A 12,677-nucleotide genomic window follows, 5' to 3' on the forward strand; every position below is an offset into this window, starting at 1 on the left:
GATCATGGTTCTAGTCCCTAGTGAGCCATGAAACTCACGAGGGCCCATCACTCTCTCTCTCAGCCTGGTCTCCCTCACAGGATTATTGTGAGGATAAAGGGACAAGGTGGAGAGGCATGTTCGTCCTATGTTTGCAATCATATTGGTTACATTGATTTTGTAGATTGGAGCTGACATCTCTTTTTTTTTTAATCCACCTCTTGGCATGCGTATGAATGTGTGTCCATATGATCCAAATATAATTCTCACCGCATCCAAGATTTCAAATTTCTTCTTGGCCTGGAGGACATTGATCTGGAAGGAAAAGAAAGAAAGAAAGAAAAAAAAAAGAAAGAAAGAAAGAAAGAAAGAAAGAAAGAAAGAAAGAAAGAAAGAAAGAAAGAAAGAAAGAAAGAAAGAAAGAAAGAAAGAAAGAAAGAAAGAAAGAGAAAACATGACCCAATTACTTCGTTTGCCAATGACCTCAAAGAAATTAGTCTGATCTGCTCCTGTGCTTCTTAAAACAAAGCTACAGAAATCAGTACAGGCAGAACCAAATCCAATACATACATTCCGCAGAATCAATATACTGTACACTGATTCACCTATCCACTGCCTGAAAATACGAAATAAAAAACTCCCCCAAATACTAATTTATATGTATTTCCAGAGTGTGTTTAACAGAACTGGCCACTAGGGGGAGACAGAGACTTTGCAACGTATACTGGTCCATACTTCCATGTTTTTCCACATCCAGTTTTGAAATAACCATCGATTCACAGACAAGAAAGATTTACTATTTAGTTACCAAAATCACATTATGCTCACTGGTTTTGGAAAACATCAGGGTTTTTATCGCTACCATTGCTTTTTTCTTTTTCTAGCATTCTTTTTTTTTCTAGCATAACAACTGGTGGGCACACAGAGCCACCTTGTGGCCTGGCTGAGGTACTGCCTCTGGATGTTTTCAGTTGCCAAATTTGCAGAAAAAGCTGAACGAAAAACAAGGGTCCTGGAATGCAGATTCAGAAAGTAAGAGCTCACAAAAAAGGGACGAATGGCTAAACTCTCTTTCAACTCTTCGAGTTTCCAAGAAGTTCATTCACAACATTATTCTGTCCCGAATTCACATGAACAAATTCTTTGTTTCTAGAAACTAGAAAGCATGCATAGAAATAATATTCAGCTAGATACATTTTTCGTGTGCAAATCTCTATTTTTGTACACATTTTGTCCTAAAATATGCATTCCATTGGCTTTGAGAACTTTTTTCCTGAGCTGAGAATCATAACACAAAATTTGTGGGGGGGGGGAAATGCATAATCCCAAAGATAACAGGATTCTGATCTGCATGTTAGTCCAAAAGCTAGGGATAATCTTATTGGTTCCCTTTGGTATATTAACTGTTCTAAATCTGCAACCTTACTTTGTCAAAACAAAAAGGAAACAAGGACAAATTTTCTCCGGGACAGTTGAACAGTCATAAACAAAAAAGGGTGGACAGGTTACAATCTTGGCCTATGGAAACTCATCATGGAATTCTAAGAATCTGAAGCACCTAATGGGTTATTTGTATCTTCTTTTTTCTTTTCTTTCTTTCTTTTTTTAAACAAAGTGCAGTCCTCCTGGGCTTAGAATGGAATTCTAATTGGGAAAATATTGACCAGGGTAGAGCTCATTTCTTCTTTTGCTCTCACATTGGAGGCAACAAATTTTGGAGGGGCTTCAAAAAATAATAATCCGCATCTATGTATCTTGAGACACCCTAAATCAACAAGAAGGAGGAATTGGAGGGCACAGCCCTTTTTTCCTAGGAGGTACTCATCCTGACCTACACATTAAAGCCATGGTCCCCAACCTTGGGTCTCCAGATGTTCTTGGACTGCAACTCCCAGCAGCCTTCACCACAAGCTGTGCTGGCCAGGATTTCTGGGAGTTGTAGTCCGATAACATTTGGAGACCCCAGGTCGGGAAGCGGCCCTACGTTCAAGACATAAGATAATCTTTTCGCCCTCCACTTTTCTGTCCCCTCGGCTCATTCCCGGCGATCAACAGGAGACGACAGCATAAGCCATGCTGGGATGAGCCAGAAGGCCTCGGCAGATGGTTCCACTTTAATAGGGTGGGGGAGCGAGGGGGCTAATGGAACAGCTTGGGCCCATATTAGCCTGGAATCTGTTTGGTGGTGTAAGAAACCCATTACGAGGAACATACGAGAGCTGTATCGGTCCGCAGTCAATGGTGAGTAAATTCATGGGGAGATAATCAGTCCGGAAATAGCTGTAGGGGTGTGGATATCACCCTCTCGTGGGAGGAAAGGGCCAGGTAAGGTCGAACGCTAAGCTGATCCCGGAAAGTTAAGTGTGAAACTGGAATCTGAGACAATTCTCAGCTTTAAACAAGGCTGCGGCCGTTAGGTCCGCGGGCTGGGCATTGATCGGAGGAGGATGGCAATCTGAAAAGGTTCAATTTTGGGGACTCTAAAGACACAGAATTCCCCAGCCAACCCTTCTAAACTCTGAAGAGGATTCTTTCCTTTAAATGTTTGTGTGTTGGTTATATCTACAACCCACATTTGTCTGAAAGCAGTTCAAAGGAGCCGTACAACAGCTTCCATCCCAATGTGGTTTATCCTCACAACAACCCAGCGAGGTAGGTTTGGGTGGAAAGGTGGCAACCAGCCAAAACTGCCCAAGTGCCTACGGATTCGAATTCAGGACTCCCGGATCTTAGTCTCATCTCCCAAACCAGAGATGGGGAAATTCACACCCCTCCCGATAGGGCTGGGATATAATTTTCATCCTCCCTGACCACTGGCTAGGCAGACTAGATCTGACAGGAGTTGTAGTCCCTGCTCCAACCACTAGGCCTTGGCCTTACTCCGACTTGCAACCAACAGGGTCAGCTCTGCAACCTTCTGCCTTAAGGCGGCCTCCGGATTGCTTACCCATCCCATTTAATCCACCACGGGAGAACCAGAAGCCCCCCCCCCCAAATACCAAACCAACTCAAGAACATCACTCCATTGACCGGTCCTCCTATCAGGGGCTCACCTGTAAGACGTAGTCCAGGGCTAAGTGCCGGAAACATTTCCTGGTGATGGTTAAGGTGCCCGTGGCCTCTTCCACCTCGTGGGGCTTGTGCCGTGGGGCCTGGGCGTTCTTGACCAAAGCGATCTCCATATCTTCCCGCACTTTATCGAACTGCTTCTTGGTCTCCTTGAATTTCCGAACATCACTGCAAACAAAGAGAGAGAGGGCGATGTTATTTTTTCATTTAGAAGCACCTACCTAGGGACAGAAAAACTAGGCTACATCATCATCACCATCACCACCAGCAGCACCACTACCATCATCATCATCATCTGTGGCATCAGTATCCACTGACTCATTTATCCACTTTCTGAAAACATTAAAAATATTAATAGGAAAATCCTAGAAAAATTATATGTCTAAAGATGAATTTGCCAGAACTGGCTACTTAGAGGGAAACAGAGACCATGTTATGTATAACATTCTCTATTAAAACAGTGTTTGCTATAATCCACATTTTTCAGTATCCCCGGAATGGCCTACAACTGAAGATAAAGGGTCCTGTTACACCCCATGGATATGAGGGCCCTATTATATTATTGTTATTGGTTAGAATGGAATTGTCATTTACGCTTGTGTAAGCCAAAGACCCATCTTTTCAGGCAGGTTTCTAACAATCCCGATTGAGTCTCTGAATGCCTTTTTAAAAGTTAAGCTAATTTTTCATGTTTCCTTGCTTTCAGTTATTCATTTGCATTATAATCAGCATACATTTGTGGGTTTTTTTCATGTTCAACTTGCAATGTTTTTAATTCTATTCTTTTCAATATCGTAAGCCGCCTTGGGTCCCCTTATTGGGAGAAAGGCAGCCTATAAAGGAAACAAATAAATAAATAAATAATATCCAGGGTTCAAAGTTGTTTGGGGCTTTATAATTTGACCACAGAATCTCCAACCTGACCCACGAGTCAAAATATGGACTCAAAGAGGCAACCTGTGACCTTTCTTCACCATAAGCAGAAATGATGATTATCCACTGACTGCTGAGGATGGATTCTTGTTCGTGACGCCGTAAAAATTGCTGAAACCGACAAATTTGCACATTCGCCAGGCCCGAATTTGTGTGTTCCGAAGGCCCGCTTTGCAGAGGCACAAAGCACACCCTTGACAATGGGAATGGCTAGAGTCATCTTGCTATTTACGCTTGTGTAACAGAAATCAGAGGTTTGCGGATATCCTGGGAATACAACCACTGTCTTGTCATCCGCGATGAAAAGAGGACGGGGTGACAATGTAAGTGGAATTCAAGGGAGGGGGAAAATAACATAGCAAGAGAGATTTTTCAGATCCCTGGTGCCTGTTTCAGTTTCATTTTTAAAACAATCCCTATTCTTTATTTTTTTGCAAATTTCTCAGTTTTTCTGGGAAAAGATGGCGGGGGAGACGGTCGTGGGTCGGCTGGCCGGCCGGCCTCCAGATTCGCAACAGGGATCACAAAGAGGACAGCTTTGGCCCACCAGATGCTCTTTAAATTTGTAGGACAACAAATTATATTTCTCGTCTAGACGGTCCAGAAGACGACGCGTACCCTAACCTCATTCCTCGATCAGAAAATTAAGAAAGCAGCTCATGAAGGATTATATCTGTCTGGAAATTATTTCTGAGCATCCCCAGACTCCACTGAATTATGATTAGGTGCACTTTAAGGCCAGCCTTCCTTTACAAGACCTCTGGCACAGTTTCCTTGCTCGGCTTCGTCTCTCCTCACAACGACCCTGTGAGGAAGGCGCATGGAGCAAATATCCTTGGTTGCCCTCAGCTCATTCAGAAAGGTTTCTGAACAAACACTGAGTGTCTCTGAAGTCTTGTGTTCGATTTTAAAGTGCCGAGATTTATTACAATCCCCATAATTCATAACTGCACACAGTCAAGTCAATTCTGGCTTATAATGATCCTTTCCAGGCAGAAAATGATATGCCGTTCCCTTCCTCCAGGGGGCGCCCTGGGATTGTGCAGCTTCCCCAAGGCTGCCCAGGTTGGCTTTTCTCTCTGGACACAGCAGGGAATCGAACTCCGAACCTCCGGCGCCGCAGCCAGCGACCGAAATCCCTGAGCTATCTGGCCAGTTCACACAATCACTCCCTAAAAGTGCAAGCAGCTGGACTGATGGAGTTCTAGATACCACTCATCAACAGAGGCAGGGCTTTTGTAAAGCTAAGGGATCTTCATTGCCCCTTCAAGGCCCAAAAGATTCCAAACGGGCTTTGCATTGCAAGAGGGACATTTCGCAAAAATCTGTCCTTGCCGGAACCTTTCTACATCGCCAGCAGCTACTACAAGGACTGCAGTTAAAACTCAGAGGTGTGGGGTGAGGAAAGGGAGATCCAAATCCACTCCAAGATGCAGAATTCCCCCACCTTTCTCCGTAACCAGGTTGAGGTGGGAAGATGAGAAATCTCAGCTCCCTGGGAAAAAAATGATGAAGGTGTCTAATGTAGGTTTGTGGAGGGGCACGAGGTGGTTCACTTATTCCTCAGTCTTGCCCTTCCTGGTCAACTTTCTGAAGTCACCTACAGCTGTCGGGCCCCACATCTGTCACCGGTTCCCATGGAAACACACAACCGCGTTGAGCTGAACATCTTGGCCGCCTCACTGACCTATATTTCCTCGCTTTCCACGTCTGCTTTATACCTGGCTTATTTTTAGTGAGGAATTGAAAGGAGACAGCAGGTCCATCAAGATGTCCGTGATCAGAGGGCTGATCCTGGAGAAGGTTGGCCCCCTTACCAGCAAACCCCCGAAGGGCGACTTACAGGCCGTCCAGTTTTATGGGGTGTACGGTTCACAGACTGCAGAAGTGGCCTACAATTTGGGAAAACGTGTGCTCATATAAAAAACCAGTTAGGCGCCCCCCAAATGAACCAACTCTTTGGCGGTTTTCTGTATGTGGAATGCTCTTCTCCTCACAATGGCGGCCGCCATTTTGGGTCACCTTCCCCCCCCCCACCTGGGTCTTCTTTCATGTGTGTAAAATGGATGCCAACACCGTACTTTTGGAAACAAAATGGGAGAAAGTGTATATTAAAAACGGCGATGGAATTTTCACATTTTTCTGGACTGCAAAAGCCATAATTTTCCATTTTGGGAGGTCTACGCTCCTTACAGACACCTAAAAAAAACTTAAATGTGATCCACTTGGAAGAAAAACTAAATTGGAAGGTTTGGAGGCTGAGCAAAGCCAAGTTCTGCCCACGCTTCCTGCTCGGAAAGAAAACTCCCAGCTAGCAGTGGGGCAGGAACAGGAAGCTGGGGAAGAGCTAGGCCTTATCGACTTCCAGGTTAGGCCTTTCTCCCAGGCGAGCCACAGTTAGATTTAATCAGGGGTCTGTAAGGCAGGTAGAACTTCCAGAATGGGGAATTATGATGTTTGTAGTCCAGAACATCCGAAAAGGCCACCCCTAATTATAAACTTAACTCAATGGGGAGTTGCTCTATAGTGTTTTGATCTAGAGATACACACAGGTGAAGGACTACAATGTATTTGTATAGGCGCATTATCAAAATACTTGTAAGAAGTGGTGAGACATTTCAGTCTAAACGTTCCAGCTGGTGTTACAGGACAGTGTTCCTGCAACAACGGGTTAAAAAAAAATACAAGGAAAAAAAAACATACACACACAGACACACACACCAAAATACTCACTCTTTCACAAAATTGTGCAGCTGTTGCCGGACAGACCTCTGCGCTTGGTCAAAAAGGATCTGTATCAGAAGAGAGAGAGAGAGAGAGAGCAAGTGAGGAGAAGAAGACAAGAAGATGTCAATGAAATGGATTTATCAAAGATCTTTGCAAGACCTGGTCCAACGAAGTCGGCAATTCTGCAAGCAACGTGCTGCCCACGTTCCTTCCAACATGGAGGATTTTTGCATGAATCTGTTGTCAAAGAACGTCCAGAGAATGGGTTTGACCAGACCAAAGCTCTCGGTACTCTAATGTCAAGGAAGGAAAGCCCACCAGCAAGACCTGAGTACGCCTCCACCACCCTCCATTTTGGGCTCCCCACCTTGTCTCCCATCATGGAGAGGATACATAGTCTTCTGGACCACTAGACAGGGATAAACCCGTCCTCCAGTAAACGGTCTCATCCCCTTTCGTACCGCTAGCCAAACCAGTGGACAACGTCACATTTCGATGCTATCAAACTTGGATCGTTTGAACTGTTTGCTTTCGGCTGCCCTGCGCCCCCCCCCCCCAAACATCCAGCTTCTCTGGAATAAGGCTTGTTTTAATTCTGCTTATATACACATTATATATACATTTGTACACTCTACTCAAAAGCCCCAAAAGCAGTTACAGAAAAAAAAAATTAAGGTCCGGGGAAAAAAATTAAGTGGTAGCAAAGGAGTCTCCCACAGGCATGAGTACAAAATCACAAACACAAAGGAAAAATAAGGTGTTCAGGAATATACCTAACTGGATACACTATCAAAAAGAGGTAATTGAAGATAGATCTGTTTCTGACTTCTTTTTCCAATGGCAGAAACCAAATCACTTTTGAGACTAAGAAACGTATGTTTGTGTGAGCTTGTGTGGCTTCCTTTTCTTGCCAGTAGAGGGCACTGTCATCTCTCTCTCTCTCTCTCTCTCTCTCTCCACACACACACACACACACACACACACACACAGAGAGAGAGAGAGAGAGAGAGAGAGAGAGAGAGAGAGAGAGAGAGAGAGAGAGAGAGCTCTACTGGCTCCATATAATGGAACCACCTCCCACAAAGAAACAGACATTATAGACAGCCCACCATTAGAAGGTAAAAATCCTGAACTAACAGAAGCATCTGAGGGGTTACAGAAGTTATCCTCCAAGCTATCCATCTGTGAAAGGACGAGGCAGTGTGGAAGTGCAAGACAGGCTTCTAGAACCAGGCTGATCATCCTGTGGTCATCCTTATCTTTTTGACTTCAGTTCCCAGAAGCTTCTGTTGACGTGACCAACGGTCAGGAATTCTGGAAGTTGGAAGTCCAAAACAGCTAGATGGGCCTTAAAGGTTGGAGGGTGCCACAAATTCTGGATTCTATCCTGAATGCAGGCACATCTGGATACATGGATATTAAAGGATGCAGATGGGGTCTTTCCAGACATTTACACTCCATGCACAAGGACCAGGAACAAACTAGATGGACCCACAGCTTCTGCAGACCTTCTGGAGGTGGGTTGCAACCCTACAACCCTCGGTCTACGCGCTGTGCGCTCTCCAGCGTTGCTTCCGAATGCCTATTCTTGGGGATTTTCTAAACATTGGCAAACCAGTTTCCTTGGTCCACCATGAGGGCAGGATATGATCCACGGAGAAATAGGCTTTTCAGCCATGCCAACATCATCATAACTTTGAATACTGAACCGGCCACCAGCCAAAATCTGAAGGAGGGGATTTGCAGAAGACGCCTACATTTTATTATTCAAAATGCATTAAACTGAGTTTTTAAAGCCCAACACCAAATGGGCTTGGCTTGGCTTCTCTCTCTCTCACTCACTCTCTCTCTCTTTCTTTTTTTCTTTCTTTCTTTCTTCTTCCTGAATTATAACTACTCTGTCATTTTCTTGGCTCCTGAACCAGGCTTGGGACGGATTATATGAAATAAAAGTTTCCAGAACCTCCTGCCTCTCTACTCCCACCCATCTCTGAGCCCCCCCCCCAAAAAAAAAGTCATAAGGTGTCCAGGATGTGACTCACTCAAGGCTGGCCACTTTGGATGGAGTTTTTTTTTCCCCATGAGGGAAATTAAGGGGAGAGGGTTAATCTACACATTTCTTGGCTCTGGGGAACAGCCCCACCATATAGGAAAACTAACCAACAGCCCAGGAATGTCCAAATTCCAGGCATTCTACAATGTTTGTTGTACAGAAAGAAGGATTTTTCAAAAAAAGTCATCCAGTTTTCCAGAAGTTCTCTGTTCCGATTTCTTAGTTTCCAAATTGTGTACAGAGAGAGTGATGTGGTCTTCCTTTCCGGCAGTTTTGTTTGCTTGCTCTGCCAATCAGTGTATTTATTTTGTTATTTTATTAGATTTATAACCCACCCATCTAGACAAATGGTCTACTCTGAGCGGCATTACTCAATTTAAAAACAATAGCACCAATAAGCATGCAAAAATCCAAGATGTGAAAATGTAAATATTAAGGAGATGTAACCAAAGAATCCACCGAGCACTGATGAAAGTATTTTAAACAAATCCACCCTCTGGCGTAAATCTGCCTTGAGTAGACCCATTATATCAGCTTATGACTGGGAAGTAAACACTGGGGTCAACTGCATGGATTCAACCATTCTATTCTGATTGCAAACGACTAAATGGATTTAAGCTGCACTAGGGGTATCATCTCAAAATTTTATAATTACACTATGGAACTCACAGCCACAAGACGCAATAACACTGCCCTCCCTCCCTTACCACAAGCTACAAACCCCAGAATGCCCCATGTGGGAGCTGTAGCGGTCGAAGTGGGACCTAAATGCCAAAACTGTGCAATGTAGACACACACACAGCTTCACTTTCTGCTCTGCGATATTTTGCTGCCACTTCCCTTTGTAATGGTGTCGCTGTTGCTTGTGTTCATGAACACGCATGATGATGCCGCTGTATCTCCCTAATGAGGGTGTTCTGCATTAGGACACGAGCATCTCAGCCAGGACCTCAGTTTGCTCAGATCAGAAAACATTCTTGACCAACAAGAGTTTAGGAATTTACTCTGTTGAGAAGAACGTGGACTTTCTGCACCAGCAAAGCAAGTTAAACTGCAATACTGCAGTTCAGCCTCTGCTCACAACCTGAGTTTGATTCTGACAGGTTCTAGTATCCAGCTCGAAGCGGACTCAGTCTTCCATCCTTCCAATGTTAATGAAATGAATACCCAGCTTTTTTTGGGGGGGAGTTATTCCTAATACAATTATGTTGTATAAACCACCCACAGAGCGCTCTAGCACTATAAGGTGTTATGTAAGTCAAAACAACACAACAACAACAAAAAGGCTGAACCCAAAGAAAGTACCGTATTTTTCCGTGTATAAGACACCCCCATGTATAAGACGCCCCCAGTTTAATAATCCAAAATTAAGAAATCTAAGTGGGGCTTAGCAAGGGGGGGGGGGAAGGGATCAAAGTGCTGCAGGATCGCTTTGATCTCTGCTTTCCCCTCTACTCCCTCAATTTTTAGTCTAAAGATTTTAGACCAAAGTATAGTCTCATACACAGAAAAATATGATATATACTATGATTATAGAAGGTACAGAGTATAGAGTGAGAACTATCTTGGAATTGTAGATCGAAAGCTGAATAAGAACCAACAGTATGATATGGCTTCCAAAAAAGGCGAATGCGATTTTAGGATGCATTGACAAAAATATCGTCTCCAAATCCTGTGGGGTAGTAGTTCCCCTCTACTTAGCACCGGTTCGGCCCCATCTAGACTACTTGGTCCAGTTCTGGACACCACACTTTAACAAGGATGCTGACAAACTGGAGCAAGTTCAGGGGACAACAACAAGGAGGATCAGGGGACTGGAAACCAAGCCCTGGGAGGAAAGACGGAAAGAACTGGGCCATTTTTATCCCTGAGAAAAGAAGAAAGAGCGGAGATAGGAGAGCAGTCTTCAAATATTTGAAAGGCAGTCATCCAGAGGAGGGGCAGGATCTGTTCCGGATTATCCCAAACTGCAGAGCACATAATAATGGGCTCAAGCGACAAGAAGCCAGATTTGGGGTGAAAACCAGGAAAAACTTCTTAACTGTTAGAGTAGTACGACGGTGGAAGCCATGATCTCGGGAGGGGGTGAGGGCTCCAGGACTGGAGGCATTGAAGCCAAACCTAGAACACCCTCCATCAGATCTGCTTTGATTTGGATCCCTGCCTTGGGGAAGGGGGTTGGACCCGATGGTCTTCTAGGCCCCCCTTCCAACTCCGTTATTCTAGGATTCTACAATTCAGCTGCTCAAACAGCAACAGTTCGGTGGTTCCAGCACGCAACCCGGAATGGCCTAAAGGAAACAGCCGTAAATGTCCACACTGACGTAATGCTTTAATGCTAGTTGCACTGCCTCATTACCCCGGATGCACTGGACTGTAAAAATAAAGAGTATTGATCTGGAACTGGGAGTGTTCCGCTAGTTTGGCTCCGGGCAAGCGCTGGATCTCCCCCACTGACTTCTTGGGAGATGGATGCTTCTGAAAACCCAGTGCAATCCGCCCCGTCCAAATTTCTCCCATGGAAAGGTGCCAGTTTCTTTTCCAGAGCGTGTCCACCAGTTACGGCACCTATTTTAACGGCTCTGTTCTGAGGAATGCTCAGATTTGTAGTTTGGGGAAGTACATTCATATTCTGCTGCCGTTTAGGGAAATATAGAAGAACGCTTTAGCAGAGAAATCTAAGGATCTTGTCCGACAGAAGTAGTGGGAAGCTAAAAGATTGAAGTGTCACAATTAGGGATATCCAACTGCTCATGGATCTTGAAGTGGAATGATGGGGGGGGGGGCGTCAACATACTGAGAAATGAGAAGTTGGAAAAGATCATTTAAAAAACAAAATTTGCAGTTCCAAAAATCTCTTTTCAAAGGCCGTCAAATGAGTTTCCTGACCAAGTGGAGATTCGAACTCAGGTCTCCTGCGTCCTACAAAAGTCTGCCTCTTTAAAAAAAGTGGCCTCACCTCTGCCTGTCTGGAAACTGCAGAGATCTCTCCTGGCTTCTGTTTCTCAGAATCATAGACTCGTAGAATAACGGAGTGGGAAGGGGGCCTCGAAGGCCATCTAGTCCAACCCCCTTGCTCAAGGCAGGAAAACAAATCAAAGCAGATCTGACCAAGGGTGGTCCCGTTCACTCTTGAAGGCCTCCAGCGTTGGAGCGCCCACCACCTCCTCCCGAGGTCATGGTTTCCGTTGTCATACCGCTCTAACAGTTCAGAAGTTGAGAGGTCATTCAGCCTAAATCTCTCTTCCTTCGGTCACGGGCGAGCGTGACCAACAGACAGGACCCAGAAACCAGCTTTATCACACTCGCAACAGCGAGGGCATGCCAAAGTTACTTTGGAAGGCGAAGTCCAAGGCACTCCCAAGTTCCTTTTTCCCCCGACCACCGCTCCAGGGAATCATCCTAGCCTCCCGAGTGACCCCTCAAAATCAAAAGTTTTTTGGAATTTTATGGATTGATTGATATAAAATATTTTGAGCTCTAGCTGAAATCCCTCGGAAAGAACCTTTATTTTTAATTTTTTTTTAAGTTCTAGAGGAGATGAAAGAAGAGAAAAAGTGGGCGGGCAGGAAATGATGATGGAAGGCGGAAGCCCCTTCTCTTCATCTCCCGAAGGAAATCCTAGCGGAGAAGAAAATGTGCTCGCCCTTCCTTTTAGGAGGATGATTTTACGGCCCGGGAGGTGTTGACATTTCGAAATGTCAAAACAAGGGTAAGAAACGCAGCCCACAATATCCCCGACATGCCACTACTGGGACCGATGTTCTCCCCCCCCCCCCCCGATCTCCACCCTGAGACGCAAAACCGCTTGAAGACATTCCCTCCCCTCTGTCTGGTTGTTTGACTTCCAAGAAAATTTCTTGCCTGCTGCAGAGCTAACTCAGCAGCTTCCGAGGGAACGGTGACTGAGCACCCC

General features: G+C 44.9%; 1 protein-coding gene across 1 annotated transcript in view; it reads right to left on the reverse strand.

The window, feature by feature from the left end:
* The window catches only part of ACAP3 (ArfGAP with coiled-coil, ankyrin repeat and PH domains 3), a 99,682-nt gene that overhangs the window by 43,236 nt on the left and 43,769 nt on the right, over nt 1-12,677 (reverse strand). Inside the window, exons 5-7 of the mRNA XM_072977615.2 lie at nt 6,715-6,773; nt 3,033-3,216; nt 250-294 (exon numbers count right to left, since the gene is read on the reverse strand). Of these exons, the coding sequence (XP_072833716.2) occupies nt 250-294; nt 3,033-3,216; nt 6,715-6,773 (288 nt within the window). The remainder of the gene's footprint in view (nt 1-249; nt 295-3,032; nt 3,217-6,714; nt 6,774-12,677) is intronic.

The sequence above is a fragment of the Pogona vitticeps genome, chromosome 7 (assembly GCF_051106095.1).
Source record: "Pogona vitticeps strain Pit_001003342236 chromosome 7, PviZW2.1, whole genome shotgun sequence".
In the NCBI taxonomy this organism is placed as follows: Eukaryota; Metazoa; Chordata; class Lepidosauria; order Squamata; family Agamidae; genus Pogona; species Pogona vitticeps.